At 37.8% G+C, this 18,721-nt stretch overlaps 1 protein-coding gene across 1 annotated transcript in view; it reads left to right on the top strand.

Moving 5' to 3' along the window:
• Window positions 1–717: 717 nt before the first annotated feature.
• The window catches only part of KAL1 (Kallmann syndrome 1 sequence), a gene marked incomplete at its 5' end in the record, with an annotated part of 57,760 nt that continues 39,756 nt past the window's right edge, over window positions 718–18,721 (top strand). Inside the window, 4 exon segments of the mRNA XM_010015990.1 lie at window positions 718–780; window positions 3,838–4,060; window positions 9,350–9,534; window positions 17,761–17,890. Of these exon segments, the coding sequence (XP_010014292.1) occupies window positions 718–780; window positions 3,838–4,060; window positions 9,350–9,534; window positions 17,761–17,890 (601 nt within the window).

Raw genomic sequence — 18,721 nt, 5'->3', positions numbered from 1 at the left:
ATATGTCTTAACAAAGGAAGAGAAAAGGTTTCTGGATGTGAGTCTGAATTTATGTTTCCGCTGCAGTAAATGATGTTAATAGTTTGATTTTTCTATGCTGTGAAGCTTGACTTTGGTTTGCAGAGTTTGAATCTTAAGTCTGTGTAAATATTGCAGTAGAGGTTGAAGGTGAAGAAATGATAATATGGTACTTGAAATAAAGTGATTTTGCTAACAAATCAGTGAACATTGTCTATTTATGCAGGAGCAGTGGTTAAACCTCTGCTATGGAGTTTACTTCATAGCTTGATGAGATAGTTCCTCGCTTGGGAAGGCAATGTGCCCATTAAATCTTCAGGCTGGTCAGCTAGGGGAAGATTTAACTTTCTGTAGTTTAGAGTAGTGCTTTTGACATTGTCTCTGTGATCTAGTGGCATGGTGTTAAATGGTATTAGGACCTAAATTCAATAATGTGGAAAATAGGATGGCATATAATCAAGTGAGGCAATTGCTTTGTACAGTAAGAAAAATTGAAAATATTTCTTGTAATTTAACCATGGCTTGGCATGACCTTGCTCTGACACCATGACTCAATGACAGTCCTATCCTCAGGAGAACGAGATTTTTAAAGCCTATTATTAACTTCCTATGGGCAAACAAACAACTGGAGAAGAAATGGGGTCATTTGTGGTTGTTTATTTCTTTCTCTTCCTGACACTTCCTCCTGATTCTTCCTAGTGCCTGGAGCCCTGCAAAGAGTCCTGGGACCTGAAGAAAAACCATTGCCAAAGCTTCTGTGATGTAAGTCAGCCCAAGGGCACTCTTTCTCACTTTGTTCTAGCTGTCTTTTTCATTTAAGTTATTATCTTCAAGGAGACATGGGATTTTCGCAGCATTTGTCTGCATTTGAATAGGTAAACATATAACAATGTAGCTGTATTAAGTTTGAGTTTAACAAAAAAGAAAAAAAAAGTTTGGGTTGGCTGTTTCTTTTTTTTTTTTTTTAATTTTTTTTTTTCCTGAGCGAATGATTTATCTCAGCTTGAAGTTTTAAGATCCAGCCACACTTACATAGCTTCTCTTGGAAGGTGCTGTTAAATCCCTCCTGTAAGATGCTATTTCTACCACATGCTGTTCTATCTTTTCTGGCTATAGAAATAAAGAGTAAGAAAGAGCATTTTTGTTTAAAGATAAAATGTCATAGGGTGAAAATCCTTGTGTAGGGTAGCTAGAACAGATGCTTTCCTGTATGTAAAAGTTAATCTGATTTCTAGAAAAGAAAAAAGAAATGGTTTTGCTGGATTTGAAACATGGTTCTTCTGAGTTGGTGGAAGTCAACTGTTCTGAGGTAGTTTTTAGTAAAAAATGGAAATATAATCTCAGTTGAATTTATACTGAACTAAATCAATATAAAGATACAAGCTTATTCAAGTCTATGAAAGTGTATATTTATGAAGATTTTAAGCTCTTTCTATAAAAAAATAGAAGTGACCTTCATTGAAATAACGATCTCGCTGCTAATACTGATAGAACTCCTCCCTTGCCACTCTGGGCACTCTTTTTCCAATACAAGATAATGTTTTATGTTTAAATGACTTTAAGCATTATGCATATGATTGGGAAAATCTGAAATCTCAAGTAAAAAAAAAAAAATAGATCTAGTTATGTGCAAATAGGGATTAGTGATCTAAGTATTTACAAGACAAAGTAAAAACTTCTTATGAAAACCAATCCTTGTATGAGCTTTTTAGCACAGATTAATTGCTGTTTCCTCATACACAAAACTCTAGGGTAGTGTAATAAAGCATTTTTAGTGGATCTAATTTATGTTGATCTTATATATCACTTCTCTCTCAGGCTATATGTTTCCATATTTGGGTCAAAATATGTATAAAATTGGTTTAAAAGGAAAACATTTGTAGAACAGTGTTCTATTGTAGTTAGAAACAGTGAGCATCCCTCCTTGATTAGTGTTTTGTGGTTGAAGCTAAATTTAGAACTTCAAAGGCCCTTAATGAAGAGCAGCACATTTAGCAGCTAACTGAAAAATGAGCTGTGAAATAGGGTGAGGAAGAGAAGCCTTGAGGACGTATTATGCCTCAGGGAGCTATGAAGATTTTAATTAAGTAGCTGCAAATTTGTGATGTTTTAGGATTTGAAATTAGTTTTACACACACAAAAGCACAGGGCCACTTTCCTCTCTCTCAGACTCATCTATGCTCCATAGACATTGTTTGATTGAATTAAACAAGACTGTTTGCCTTTGAGAGTGTTTTCAATCTTTTTGTATTCTGTAAAAAATCTGGAAGCAACAATTTAGCGTTATGTTTCTCAAGGTCCCTGCTTGGTATGTTACTTCTTATCTACTGAATGAGTGTACTAATATTAAAGCAACCTTATGTGTGAGGAAGAAAAGAAGACAGTTTGCTTCTTTTTTTCCCTATAAATTCAGTTTCCTGCTGGTAGCTTCTTAACTGGCTAACCATGGGATCAGGTGCATCCCAATGGCAGGAATAGCGTGAGTCCATGTGCAAAGATCACTAAGGTCGGTAGGAGATATAAGGACCTCTCATTTTTGTCATTCTTTAAGCTGGTTAAGCCATAACAGCCAAATGCATCCTTAAAAGCCTGATTCAAAAATTCTGGACTGTTCTGTATGACAAGATGGGAGAGGTAATGTAGTGGCATTGTTCTTAGACCAGAGTGACTTTTGAGAATAAACTGACACACAATCTGTGAAATACCTGGGCCTCCATAATGCTGAAGTCTTTCTCATTTTGCCAGAAATATGCAAACAATAAAAATAAGAAAGTAAAACATTTGAAGATGGAAGGAAGTTGAAGAAGTTATATGAATAATTGGATAGAGAGTGGGTTATAATTCCTGTGTAGGCTTAGGAATCTGTAAATCAGATCTGTCAGAGTGGAAGGTTTTTGGTTACTCTGAGATAGAAAGGCAGGCTGTAGATAACCCCAGTTACATGGGTTGCCTATCTGCAGTTGCACCAACCACTTTGAGGGAATCACTTTAGCTGGTTTTGCACCAAACTAGATAAATCGCTAGATGAAAGATAATATGAAATGCCCACGTCGCACACAAAGTTCTCTCCAGGGTGCTAGATGCTTTCTTAATGCAGTTTTAAGTGAACCTTGCAAACCTCTGCATAATAAAAATGCTATGTCTATGCACTGAAGCAACTGGTCATATATCTAGGACTTGATTTCTCAGAAAAGTAGCATTTACGTTGATCTTTAATCAATATATTTAAGCCTTATTTTAATCTGTATTTTTTGTTAGTCTATTTATCCGAAATTTAGTTCCAGGTCCATGAAGAATTACACAATTACTAATACTCTGGCAAGAACATAAAGATGCTGCAAAATCTTCTCATAACCAACTCAGTTTAAACAGTATAATGAAACAAGATTGCACTTATTTGTCTAGAGTGGCATTACATCAGTTATTGTGGGTAAAGTGTTATGAAGTACAAATGGAGGAATGCAGGGTAGTCCCAAAAAAAAGACTGTCTGACCATTGCTTCCCTTTCATTTTGGACATGTTTTTAATCTGTCATTGTGCAACTTTGTAGCCAGCCAATGTGAGAGAAACAAGGGAAAGCTGGCAGACAAAAACAACTTACTCTGTTAAAGATGGTGGTCTTGAGGGAATTCATCATTCTGTACTTGGAATGATTTTTTAGAAGTGGCTTGAATATATAAATCTTCAGGGATAGTCTTGCAAAAGCCGAGAATCTGATTTTTTTCTTTAGGAGGTCTTGGAAAAAGTACAACTTCTAAATTAATTATTTATTTTTCTTCCTGTTGAAAACTTTATACAATTCTTTTGCTTTCCCTTTAGCCTCTTTTCCCCAAGAAGAATTATGAATGCCTAACTAGCTGTGAATTCCTTAAGTACATCCTGTCTGTGAAGCAAGGGGACTGCCCAGCACCTGAGAAGGCCAGTGGTTTTGCAGCTGCCTGTGTTGAAAGTTGTGAAGCTGATAATGAGTGTTCTGGAGTGAAGAAATGCTGTTCCAATGGATGTGGGCATACATGCCAAGTTCCAAAAAATCTGTACAAAGGTAGAGATTATTAATATGTACTCATACTGGGCTAATAACTTCAAGCCATAATAAAGTCTCCTCAAAAAAAAAGTCTTTCATTTCACATGAGTTTATATGGAAGGGAAGAAAAAAGAGAGGTGCCTGTAGAGATGTGGCAGGACACTGAAAAAGTGGAAAGCCAGAGAAAAATGTTGCTTAGCTTTTGGATTTATTTTTTTTTTTCCCTCCTTGTGAAGCCGATGTCTGGAAATCTGTGAAATGTAAACATGTGGCTATTATGAATCATCTTAAGCAGAACAAACTTGCCAATTTAGGTGAAGTCTCACTTAATTTAATGCAGATGAGAGAGAATGCAGCAGGAAAATATTTAACAATAAATAGTCCAAGTCCTATTAATCACACATAACATTTTTGTTTATAAGCCAAGCAGGTAGGACTACTAAATAGGATGTGTTAGATAAGCTGGTAAAACAACAAATTAATGTGGTATATTTGACATTGGCATTCTTAGTGACCTAAAAAAAAAATAAAATAGTGAACGATTATAAAATCCACATATATATGTATATTTATTATTTAAATCTAAGGCAGTATTATTCAAAAATTTTAATTGAGTCCTGAGATTTTGTGAAAAAAGGTTTTCTTTGACATCCATGGGCAAGAACTTATACACGAAGTAATGATTTGCTTAGATAAACTCCAGATGTTAATTTGTTTGAATTATAAAAAGCTTTATACATGGATATATTCTCAAAATGTGCTTCTAATGCAGAACAATTAACATTTATGAGATGCATTTTCATGTTCCACAAAGTTGGAATGTTTTGTTAGAAATCCATTCTCCTTACTTCAGTGATAAAAAACAAATATTAATTAGTTATTCTTCTGATAGCATGGGCTCTCTGTGGAGACTCTAATCAGCAGAACTCAGAACTAAGCTCCAGGCTCCAGGATTTATTTCTGTGGATGGAAAAATAAAATATGTGAAGGAGATGGTGATTTTATTTTTAAGTTCATTGTTTTAACTGAAATGTTGATGCATCTTTTTGAATGTCTCTAGTGATGAGAAGGTATGTCAGAAATAATGTGCTTTGACTTTTGAATCCTGTCATTGAGTGTACAGGATGGGCTGTCATGAAGCACTGTCTTATTTACTTACATAAATGGGGAAAGTTTTATCTAGAAGTCATAGAGGTTGAGTAAGCATAAGACTGATGAAGGTAGAACTCAAAGTATTTTGAACAGCAGGCAATAGTATGATCTAGATTTCCAGTACAGAAGGGAAATTCTCTTGCTTCCAAGATACTTCAGAGCAGCCCCTTTAAAACTGTAAGGAATTAATACACTCTTGTACACAGCACCTTTCAAATGAAAATTATTAAAATTTATCACTTAGGTATTTCTTTCATCTTCTTGAGACAAATAATCAGAGTGATAAACTGGCATTTGTATTGTATATGTAATGATTTACACGATCAGGCTTCATACCAAACCTACAAAGCATTGCAGTAAATGTAATAGCTGAAAAAAGGTAAAAACAAACAAAACAAGCAAAAAACCCAACTAAAATAAGATACACGTGTTTGCGGAGGACATAGGGTATGACAGGATATGGTATGTTGTGTAACTGCACACTGGAGAGTCTGCTACTATTCAGCCTGATTATAAAGGAACAGAATTAACCTCTAACATCTTACCACCTATCTGCAGGAGGTGCTTGCTTGTAAGAGCATATATGCCTTGCAGAGGAAGGGCAAGCACAGTACCTTACTGCCTTCTCAGCTGATGAATTCACCTAATTAGCCTCTTCAACCTGTCTTTCTTCAACAAAGGACAAATAGAAGCAGAGCAGGCTTGCTATTCATTTCCTCCAAGGGTAAATGACCTTCCTGTCACTAAGGAAGAGCAAACTCTGCAGCATGTCTAAGATCTTCTGAATGAGTTTAGTATTTACTCTTATCATTTTGACAACACTCACAGCTGGAAAATGAATTCAGATTGAATCAGATAGAACTCCTGAGTCTACAGGAGTTGCTGTAGTTTTACTGTTGATTAAGCTCATAGTAGTAACAGCAGTAGATTTAAAATACCTATCTGATTTGCTGGATTTACAAGCTGGATTTGCCCTCTAGTAGTGAGTGCTAAATCCCAATTCTGAAAGAATATTAATGTAACTATGCTGCCACCAAAGTCATATATTGCAAATGTTGTTAGATTAACATAAAATTATTATTTATTTAATTATTTATTGGCTTGCATTCACTATAAACTGTCCATTATCATTGTATTTTTTCATCTTTGTTGGAAGTATTCCTAATCAGTTACATAGTTTTCACATTTTTAGTTCCCTCTACTGGAGATACCAAATGTTCTGTCCTACTCTTCTGTTATGGTCCTCTACCTCCTCCTTTACATCACCTCAACTAGTGAAGGACTTTAGAAAAGTGTCGCTTCTCCATGGCCTACTTTTTTTTTTATGTGGACATAATGATGTTATAAACAACAATAAGTGCCTGAAGTAGATTTGGTACATTAGAAATAGAAATGGGAGCAATATCTTGGATCAGAAATAAAGCAGTTCAAAATGCAGAAGAAAAAGGAATGAAAAGGATGGAAAGTGTGTGATCACATTCACTTTGTCTGACATGCGCTTACACATTCCCCAAGGAAGGACAAGGACGTTTATCTTTTTCTACACACAGCTGGTGGCAGCTGAAAAAATTACCCATCATCTTTTTTTCATTCAGAAGTTAGTGGTCTCTCAGATGTGATGATATACCTACTTGTGTGAACTTTCCAGGGCCTCTTTTTAACAGAAATTTAGGGTTCATTCTGTCTAAAGCAGCCTAACTAGTTTTGTCTGAAACGTGTAAGGGAGCAATCCATACAGCAGACTGAACTACGGATCTGGGCAAGGTAAATTGTAAAGAGAAATTATGATATTTAAAGGGTGTGATGGTATGACAACATCACAGTAGAGTAGCTGGAGCCAGATGGTCACCCATAGTTTAAAGGCTCTTTTCATGCTTAAAGAAAAATAGTTTTGTATTAAAAAAATAGTGTACAGTTTTAAAAGTGCACATCTCTGAGTCTTTGAACAACTGTGTTACAATGGTACAGATGCCAGGAGTATACCTCCTACAGTCCAAAACCCTTCCATGGAAACTTATGAATTCCTGGGCATCTGACATTTAAAATAGAGATTCTTATGATGGACCAATGTGCATTTATGTTTTCATGGCACAGTGATGCATATGCTGTTTGAAAGACACCTTTAGAAACATTTTTCCTCGATTCTGGTATTGCATACGTACAGCAATCACAGATTTGAATTCTTCAGTTAAGCACTGTGGACTTCAGAGGACTAATTTGTTCGAGCACAATGAAAGGGCTGACCATTTACATAATAAAAAGCACATTGAAGAGTAATTGGGTCTACACATCCGGATATTAAATTGATGGTGCTGGCTATAGAAAAGTATTTTAAAATGCACTTGTGCGGTGCTCTCGCCGTTTGCGCTGCTGCGCCCCATCTGCGCGCAATTATGTAACAGCAGAGAGACTTGAGATACTTGCAATCAAGTGCGTCCAACTGCCCCTAATGCAAAGCAGATGGAAGTTTTCTTAACATGCAAATTATAGGATTATTGTACATCATAATTAAAGAATGGTTTTCAAATGTGGAAATCCAAGCTGACATGTTCTGTGATTTTCATTATATTAGACTAAGACTGCAGGCTGTTGGAGGATATCCAGGCTTTAAACTGCTGTGATAACCAGATTTAAGTACTGGGTTTCCCTCAGGTTGATTTTAGGTTTCTTCAAGGGCTACAAGATCAATTTTTATTTACTTGTAGCTAATTGTATAATCAGATTTAGGATAAGACCTCTTAAAATATAAAAGTGATTTGTTCACCTAAGGAAATTTTTGTATTCAGTCATCCATGGCAGACTGAGTAGGAAACAGTTTATCAAACTAACACATACAGCTATAGTTCTATGGATTCCCATTGAAATGACAAAATAACTAAAATGCATGTAACTTGCTAAGAAGGTTTATATGTCAGTATAGAAATCTTATTTGTGACATATTCTGAAGTGACAAAATGCTGTGCACTGAAATATGTGAGTTCCTAAATTCTGTCTAGAGAAATGTACGTAACACTTGATTTGTTGATTTAATCAAAAGACGCCAAATTTGAGGAGTTTTTTCCTTCAAGCTACTGCAGATGTTTTAAAACCATGATGTTACTAGCAGTATAAACAATGGAACCATCCTTCAGTGTCACTGCATAATGATAAATTACTGTAAAATTTTAGAAACACATCTTTGTCTCCAAAATGTAGTAATTGGAGATTGTACATGAGAGCTATCTATTCCAAGATGCCTTGGAATTACCTTTCCTATATATTTAGGGAAGAATGGATAGTGACACATCATACAATACAGCTGCATATGAGATAGTAAGGTCTTGCTGCCATGAAGAAGGCAAACAGCTTTCTTAAGTATATCAGACTAATGTAAGATGTGTGAAATGGTAAGAGTTTAGACACAGCCTGTGTTCAGTTTTAGGCCTGACTCTGAAGAAGGGTTGTGTGCCAATGAGAGAGTTTCCAAAAAAACCTGCAAGAAAGGTCTAGAAATACTGATTTAAAAGAAAATGAAGTGCACTGATGTTATTAGACTGAGAAGAAAACATTCAGGGGCATGACAACAGTCTTGAGGCACATAAAAGGCTCCTCCATAGATGAAAGAAAGAATATGTTCTCCACAATCCATGAACATCATGGACAACTATCAGGTTTAACTGTAGGAGACTAAACACGGTAGTGTGAAAGGTTTTTAATGGTAAGGATAGAAGTAGTGGAATGAATTACGATGTCATGGTGTGGGAATTCTGTCATTAAATGTATTTAAGGACAAATTAGGTTAAAAACTGAGCAACAGGAATATCTGATTCTGCTTGGGATTAAAGGGATCTTTCTCCAGATTATTGAAGCATATCTGGGAAGTATTTTCTGTGAGATCGATTTTAGCTTACAACTTTGAGATCCTTTAATTTTTAAATGAAATAAATAATTTTGAAGACTTCTGTAAAAACAAATTTTACTGTTAGCAGAGAGAGGTCAGCTATGAGCCCTCCTGAAACACCCGTGCTCATCAGCCTATCCATTCCCCACTTTTTCCATCCGTCTAGCCAACAATCTTCTTTTTCCTTAGGTATTTTTTGTACGGCTTAATCTATATACGGTTTAATCACATCTTTAAATTTTTCATATATTTTTGTCTGCATGTTCCTATTACAGGTGTTCCACTGAAACCCCGGAAAGAATTAAAATTCATAGAACTTCAGTCTGGTGACCTAGAGGTGAAGTGGTCTTCAAAATTCAATATTTCCATTGAGCCTGTGATCTATGTTGTTCAGAGAAGGTGGAATCAAGGAATCCATCCAAGTGAGGATGATGCTACCAACTGGCAAACTGTGGCACAGGTCAGTTCTTTATAAAGTGAAACCGGTCCCTACCTTAAAGACCCTGATTTAAAGGTTGTCTTCAGATTGGAGAAGAGTTAGATCACTTACAACTGGGGAGACTCATGCAGAGGAATCCCTTTTTAGGGTCTCTCTTCAGGTCACAACAATGGTGCACACAGAATCCAGTCTCCAAGGTTTTCCTACACTGCTCAATGAACCAGATTAGACTGGTTCATTGGTTTCTAGACTGACTCAGTACTTCAGTATTTTTACTTCCAGTTTTTCAGCATCAGATGCTTTTGGTATTAAAAATGACTTCATAAAAAATATGTGAGTTTATCAGTAAAGAAATAATTAATGGTTTCCTTGTCCCCAAAAGAAAAAAACCCTCAGAAGTTTAGGTTTTCAAGATTGGTTTATTTTGTAGGTTTGCTCGCTGTAGATAAAAACCTACAGAACTAGCTGGAGGCTTGATTTGCGTAAGGCCAGTGAGTAGCACTTTCTTGTAAGCACATACTTATGATCTATTCAGATGAGAATTCCAAAGTCTCTGAAAGTCATAAATCTCTTGAAAATTGTAGAATTCAATAGCAAAATCCATTGAAGGAAGCATATAAGGGAAATAGTCCTTCTGAGGTCAGTGGGACTTGGTACATAGTGTTGAAAACATGGCTTGTGTCCTATGAAAAAGGTAAGAAATATAACTGGTGAAAAGGCTATTTTTAAAAATAAACCAGGAAAAAAAAATGAAATCTTTATTCTCTGTAAAGTTGTTTTTTTCAGATGTGGCCCTCCCAGTCTGGAAAAGCCTATGATGTCATGCTCTTATCACTCAGTGCAATCCAATCTGAAAATGTAAGATTCATGAGCAAATGTTTCTTAATGAGAAGCAGCCAACAGAGCATAAATTTTCACTTCCTTCCTTCCCAGTTTCAATCTGTTTTTTAACATGCTGACAGTCCACCTGGATGGCAGAGTTCCAATCGTTTATCTTAACTGCTTCACCCCCATCCCTGCTGACAAGAAAAGTAAAATGCTGATTTTGAAAAGGCCTGAAAAACATCATTATAGCTGGGAAAAAAGGGAAAGAAAGAATAAATAGAACCACCTACAAAATAAAGTAAGGAGTTTACATTCTGTGACAATCTGTGTTCATTCTCAATTCAGATTGTGTAGAAAAAAGCTATCTTAAAATAATGTCAAGCTTGCGAAACTGAACACTCAGAAGTGAAGTTCTTAGCTTCAGTGTGATGGTACAAGGGGCTGTCACTATGCTAGAGTCTTGCTTAGAAAAAGTCACCTGCAGCAGAGCCTGGCATGAAACCCTGCTTGTACAAGCCTAAGGGAACGTGCACATCTCCAAACCTGATAAAGTCTCAGTGACATATTTATTATCAGCTAAGGTGCAGGTCTCAAATCTACACTGTCCATATTCAGCAAACAACCTTCCGTCTTTGCTACCAGGAAAATATCATGTAGCAAAAATGAGCCAGATCTGAATTAATCCTCACTGTTATCATGCCTTGTATATGTGCTAGACTGTTGAAGCCCAACTCTTTTGGCTGTTGGATCCAGACTGCAAAGGTCTGGAGGAAGAGCACTGCTGTGAAACAGACCTCATATATATTTCTGGAAGCATGCACTGTATATGCTCCACTAATCCACTACAAACCTCTGCCTTGCAGTGGATGTACAGGAGAGAATGTTTGAGAAACATCTTCCTGTGTAAGAGTGACAGGAACCCTGACAGCTGCCTTTGCTGTGGGTCTGTTATATGGTGGTAGAAGTGGCCAGCTTAATCACTGTGGCATGAGAAGCTTCCTCCAGCTGACATCTTTCTGACAACTTCGCTGTCCCTTCTGCATCACAAGAGATGTGTTTTTGATTATGTGATGGACCCTACTGGGGATGTCAGTTCAGAACAATCTTCAGGGTGCCTGACTGGGTTTGTAAACTGTGTACACCTTATGGGACATACAGGCTGGGCACCACAAGTAATCAGAATTTCTGTCTCTTAAGAATAATGTACCCCCATGGTGTTTGTAGTTTTAGACATCCCACCAGGCAGTCACATTTGTTAAGTGTGGCTGCATTCAACAGAATTTCTTTTGCCATATCAAGCAAGCAAGATGGATATCCAGTTTGACTAATGTGACTGTGTGCACAGCCTCTGGGCTTTTCTTGTCCATACAACTGAGAATTTTTTCGTGTATGATTCCTAAACATTGGGGTGTGAGACCTTAATTGTCGGCAAAGGCTATGAAGAGCTCAGCCATTTGGTATTGAAAAAATGATTTTGAACAAGTTTGTTTGCTTTGTATTGTATTGTGTCATCAGGTCATTAAGAGAAAGGCTCAATCTATTAATACATGATTTATTTAAGTCTCCAAATCTATAAAGAAATCAAACACACTTAAAACAATTTTCGTTATTTTTCCCTTCAGGATCAAGGGATTTTGTTAACTTTAGGTTTTTACTACATATTTTTGGGAAAACCTGACATAATTAACTAATTGACTAATTTCCATTGGTTAACATAACTATGGGAACTAAGATACTAGTTAGCTATGGTGTATGGTGTCCTAATTGGTTATGCAAACTTACACTGCTGTTTTTCAAAGTTTAATCAGCTGAACAGGACCTACTCCTCTATCCCATGAGAATACCTACTGAAGAGGCTGGCAGAGGAGCTTACTAAGCCACTCTCCATTATTTATTAGCAGTTCTGGTCTAGCAGGCAGGTCCCTGAGGATTGGAGGTTGGTCAACATGATGCCTCTATAAAAAGGGCAAAAAGGAAGACTCTGGAAGCTACAGGTCTGTCAGCCTGAGCTCAGTGCCAGGGAAGGTCATGGAGCAATTGATCCTAGGTGAAATCATAAAGCACATGTGGGAAAATGGAGGGATCAGCCCCAATCAGCCTGGGTTCATGAAGGGCAAGTCCTGCTTCTATGATAAGGTGATCCACGTGGTTGATGAGGGAAAGGCTGTAGACATTGTCTATTTGGACTTTATTAAAGCATTTGATGCTGTCTCCCACAGCATTCTCCTGGAGAAATGGGCTACTAATGACCTGGATAGGTGTGTTCTTCACTGGTTTAGAAACTGGCTGGATGGCCAAGTCCAAAGAGTGGTGGTAAATGGTGTCACATCTAGTTAGTAACCAGTCCCATGTAAAGGTGCTCAGCGGAAAAGGGCCTGTTGTGTTGGTTGACAGCCGGCTGAACATGTGCAGCTTGTGCCCAGGCAGCCAAGAAGGCCAATGACATCCTGGACTGTATCAGAAATGTAATAGGCAGCAGGGCCAGGGCAGTGATCATCCCCCTGTACTCACCACTGATGAGGCTACACCTCGAATCCTGTGTTCAGTTTTGCGCCCCTCATTACAAGAGAGACACTGAGGTGCTGGAGCAGGTCCAGAGAAGGGCAACAAAGTTAGTGAAGGGTCTGGAGCACACACGTGATGAGGAAGGGCTGAGGGAACTGGGGTTGTTTAGTCTGGAGAAAAGAAGGTTCAGGCGGGACCTGAGAGGAGGTTGTAGTGAGGGTGCTGGTCTCTTCTCCCAAGTAACAAGCACTAGGACAAGAGGTAATGGCCTCAAGCTGCGCCAGGGGAGGCTTAGATTGCATATTGCGAAAAATTTCTTCACTGAAAGCGTGTTCAGGCATTGGAACAGGCTGCCCAGGGAAGTGGTGGAATCACCATCCCTGGAGGTGTTCAAAAATCACGTAGATGATGACCTTAGTGGCATGGTTTAGTGGTGGACTTAGCAGTCCTGGGGTGATGGTTGGACTTGATGATCTTAAAGGTCTTTTCCAACCTTGTTGATTCTATGATTCTACTGTATATCTAATGAACAAACTTACCGTTCTGTTTGGTGCTAATTCTTTCCTAAAATAGTAGTATTACTGTTTACATTTGATATGTTAGATATATTAATTGCATTAAGTTAATTAGTGAAATTAACTCAAATATTCCAAGTTAGTTATTTTTAGACAGAATATATGTGTGTTGCGTGAATGGATGTCAAGAATGCGTGTACATATATGTACACACGTATGTATGTATGCATATGGGCAGACAATAATGAGTTTACCCAGTAGTTTATTCCTTTATTAGAAAAAAAACAACCAACCACTCAAAACAAAACAAGGACTACATTTATTGCTAGCTTGATTGTGACAGACTTTAGTGCTTCTCCTTAACTTAAAGTTTCTGAGACACCTAAAATGCTGTTTCTGAGCATCATAAGAAATTTCTCAGTCCTCAGCAGTGAGAAATCACTGCTGAAGTTAACCACCAGTCCTGTACACTAAAGGTTTCTTTCTCCATCTTCCAGGAGCAGTTTGCTTTGGTAAGCGTTCTTGGAGAGTGCCCACCTTGTGTGGGATTGCACTCACATGAAGCAGGGGAGGTCTGCTGTCCTTTGATAGAGTAGTAGATGCGGCACTGTCAGGTTTCTTCTGTGTCAGAGGAAACAAACTCAGCTCTTCTGATACCCTGGATGGTGTCCCTTTACTCTCTGAACTGCAAATTCTTTTATCACTGTGTGTTGTTTCAAATGCAGGTGTAGGACTAGTAACTCAGCAGGGTAAGGCTGTCCTCTCCTATTTCCATTAAACCTTCGTACTACAGAAAGGAATCAGGACTGACAGTGTGAAAGTAAGGGAATGAACACAGTGGAAGAGTCCATTTGATACTGTAGTCCTTGGATAAGGGAGAGTCCTCTGCACCAGTCTTTGCTACGAAGACCTTGCACCAATTTTTACATAGATAGATAGATAGATAGATATATGACTGAAAAAAAAATCCTTGGGGTGGTGACACAAGATTCCCATCTGTCTGGCCTAACTCCTTTTCTGCTGGATCATATATTCTCTTTCTTCTTCCACCCCATTCCTTTCCCTGAGGAGAAGTTGTAACTTTCAGCCTTCCTTTCTCTGAGGAGCAGTTTTGCCCATGAATGTAGAACATGGTCTAATTCAAAAAAGCATGCAACATCCAAGGTGCTGCAGAATATTTTCTCCCATCCTTTCAAAGGAAGGGATTGAACACAGGTCATCCACACACTGGGTAAGTACTTTAATCATTAGTCAGTTGTATGAGCAGCACGGGGAGATTTAGGTAGGCATTTTGAAGAGGGTAGCAGATAATCCCCTTTTGAAAGACTGGGTGAGGGTTCTACTTTCAAGAGAGGTCTCAGGGCTTGAACAGTTAAGGGCTGCTGGAAGATGAGTAGAATTGTCAGTGCTTCCAAAATGGGGTGGCTCTGGGCAGATCTTAGCTAAATTCTCACTGGAAAGCATAACCACTTTCTTCTTTCTGGCCACTGGAATTGGCCTGTTGTCCTTGGGCATAAAATGCACTCTTGAGAAGAAGAGTGAAGCTATTCTCTCTGTTCTCCAGATTATGTCATTGCGATTACATGCTGCTCTTATATAAAGTTGTATCCTGGTGTAATTCATGGGAACTTTCCCTTGTCTTCACCGAACTTTGGATGGTGCTAAAGGTTGACATGTTGGCCAGTGATTTTTATCTGAGGATTCATTTGTTATTTTATACCAAATGAAACACCTATTAAGATTGTAAGTTAGCTTCAAAACATTCTTTTTTTAATTAAATAGGTAATGAATACCCAAAATAAATACTAATTATGATCCCATAATGATATTTTAGGGTTTTATTTATGATTCTTAAAAAACCCAAACCCTAGCATTCTAAGAAATCAGTAAAATTATTTCTCTAATATTCAGGCAGAATTTTAGGTGTGTGATGAAATTCAAACATTAGTTACTTAACACCACTTAACAAACCATTTAGTGTGGTCTTACATTTATATAAGACAAATATTGAAAGGACTGAAAATTATGATCACAGCTCAAAACATACTTAAGTAATGAGAAGTAATCTAAAGCAACTAAACTAAAAAAAACCAATTTACAATTAAGGTAGTATAAGATATCTCAGTAGTGTTTAGCTCTTTCTTGAAATTTATCAAATCTATGTAAAAGTTGCTCAGAGGTGCCAAGTAGTTTGTAATGCAGGAATTACAGATACACCCCTTGCATGCCGTTTAGTTTAACAGGAGCTTTGCCAACAAAATGAATGATGAAGTAATAGGCCCAAGGCATGTTCATAAAATAATTTTGGTAATATGGATTGGCAGATTATTTGATTTTACAGTATTTCGTGGTTGCCATGGAAGACTGACACAACTGAGATCCTTTCTTTTAATTAGTCCTAGCAGAATAGCTGATGCAAATGACAAACAAGATTCTTTAGCTGAGAAATTTGGGGTCAAGTCTGTTCAGATCATACTTGCCTTGTAACTACATTTACCAAATCTGTTTTTAAAAACCCAAGTAGTTAATTAGAATTAGGTATTGGTTCTGATGCTGATTTCAGTTGCAGCATTAGCCTGAATATATCCCTGATTTTTTCCTGTTGATATAATGATAGTTTATATTACTCTAGTTCACTGTTGTGCCTTATCTATAATTTTTTGAGAATGTGTGCCTGCATGCTGGAAAAAAACTAGCACATTTGAATGCTCCATAAAATGAAGCATGAAAGTAATAGTAAAAGTTGGTTCAGGTAGACTTTTCCTTCCCTAGGGGAACCTTTTGACTGGAGGAGATAATTCACTCTACAGGTAACATAAAAGCTGAAAAAAAGAAAAAAGATGCAGATGATGAAAACATCTGGAAGGTTCCCATGCTTAAACAAAGACAAATTCAGCAGTCTGAATGTGAGGGGCTCTAAGTCTGCATCACTTACCAGTCTGAGATCAGTTAATAGCGCAGTTTAGAAAGGCTGTCTTTCCTTTACATGCACACACAATTGAGCTATCTCTTTCCATAAATTTAGCTTGTCACCAAATGAAGAGATTAAGTGCAGGATTGCACCTACAGATCTAAAAATGCCATTACTGGAGAGCTAAAGCAACTTCCTCAAGTTCTGGCCATCATTAGGTCAGCAGCTGCTACTTTCTTATACAGATTGGAAAGGGAGCAAAAAAGCAGAAATTACGCCATGCCTTATCTGGGAATTACTTGGCATCATTGCAAGTAACATTAAATCCTATACAGAGAAGGTAGGATTTTGAAGTTATAGACATATATTTATTTGTAAAAATAAATTTATGTCACTACATTTTTAATGAGCTCACATGTTTGGTCAGTAATGATAATCAGTAACCATTGTACAGTATATTTAGACATGTACAGGACATTTGGTTCAGGTTCATGTGTTATTTTGATTAAAGAATTAAATTAAAATGCAATAAACATGACATCCTAAAATAAATTGAACACTGGATAATAGGTAATTGCAAAAGTAAAATCTACAACAAGTTTCTGATGAGTTCTATAAAAATGCTATTTCTTCTGTACTTGGCAGTGATTCAGTGGTTACTGGGAGACTGTATTCGGTTCTGGTGTTTGCACCTTTGGGAAAATAAGAAAAGGTGCAGAAGATAGCTTTTTAGACATTGAAAAGGAAAAAAAAAAAGAGGAAATCAGGGCTCAGAATAAGAGTATGTAAAGCACCTCTTACTGAAAGGGTTCAGAAAGCATCTATGCTTAAGCCGTATTTCAGGACTTAAGGCGCTCTCCACAGAAGTTGGAAATTGAACTCATGACACTAGCGGTCTCAGTGGGTGTTGTTGGAGAAAAAGGTCATCTCCTATGACCTGAGAAAAGTCTGCAGGGAAGAGTTAAGGCTGCGAGTGTCTTTTTGATGTAAGTGCCAAAGATCTGAAGAAGGCTTCCATTCATTACCTGAGGGTTTCGTGTTTCCTATGAACCAGAAAAGGCAGCTACGCATGGATTTCATGAAGCTGTTCTGTACCTCCAATTCTCCAAGACTTGGAGAAATCAGTCCTGTGACCTGGAGCAGTGAGTTCCCTGAGATATCAACACTTAAATAGCTAGGCCCTATACACTGGTGAAGGTTGTGATAACTGGAAAACTGATTTTGTGAATTTAACACTTCACCAATTTTCTAAAGGTTATTTTTTCCAGAAGAGACCTTCAATGCACTGTAAAATGGGGTCGTTATATGATTTTTTCCATAGCTGTAAATGGTTTGCAGTGCAGAATGATGCTCGGAGTCAGGTGAAGTCACTGCATTCAGTGTGCTTACACCTGTGCGTCTTCAGTCCAACTAAGAGGTATTGCATGGGAGAGGACAGCACAACTAGCCATGTTAGAACAATGAATGTGAGCTTGACGTTTTCCCTACCAGACTACAGATGAGCGGGTTCGGCTGCCAGACATCCGAGCAAGCAGGTGGTACCAGTTCCGCGTGGCAGCTGTGAATGTGCACGGGACGAGAGGCTTCACGGCACCCAGCAAACACTTTCGATCCTCAAAAGGTTAGTTTTTGTTCATTGTGTCTGGTGCTTACCTTCCACTCATGTGGAGTGCAACCTGGTCTGCCTACTTTTGTGGTAGAAGGTTTTAACAGGTGGGTTTTCAGGTAGTTTTGCCACTGGCTTTAGAAACGGTGTGAGATTTGTCTGAAGTCAGCAAAGGAATTAAAGCTTAAAGATGTTGTTATTCTTTCATCAGTAAGGGGTCTCAATGAATAAACCTTCTTTTAAACATTTTCTGCATGGTTGGTCTCAAAAAACATGACCCTGACCATGAAACATGAAGGAACTGGGGTTTCAGTGTGTTATTCCGAGAGGTTTCTCTTATTTTTCCTTCTGGATATAAGAAATATGTTGCTGCCATATGTTTAACAGAGTACTGAAATATTCTGTTGCCTGTATCTAGCAGCATTGTTTTGATGGAACTGAGGGCTCTCTTAATATAACCTTCTGCTTGGTAGCACTAACTGTGAGGGCTTAAGAATAAAGAATATAAATGCTAAGTAGCATGTTTCTGTTCATTAGAAAGTCATGCTGGACAATCCACAAAGTATTGTAGGAGTTTTTGTTGCCATTTCTGGTTTTGCAAGGGTTTGGGTAATAAAATAACTTCAAAAATTATTTGTGTGCCAGTAAACAGTACTTGGGGGGTGGGGGAGATAGAAACCGATCTCGCATTCTGTGGAGTTCCTAGCTTTGTCCCTCATGTGCCTTTAACCCACACAAAACACTTTCCTGGATGGCTCTTGGGCTTAGTATAGGAGTTAGCAAAGGCCAGAAACTATTCCCAATGGACAGATGGTCTAGATGTGGTCACCCTCTCTTAAAGGCACT

Source organism: Nestor notabilis, unplaced genomic scaffold, assembly GCF_000696875.1.
Source record: "Nestor notabilis isolate BGI_N333 unplaced genomic scaffold, ASM69687v1 scaffold11696, whole genome shotgun sequence".
Taxonomy (NCBI): Eukaryota; Metazoa; Chordata; class Aves; order Psittaciformes; family Psittacidae; genus Nestor; species Nestor notabilis.
The sequence above is the reverse complement of the archived record's forward strand: the minus strand, read 5'-3'. Positions and strand labels throughout refer to the sequence as shown.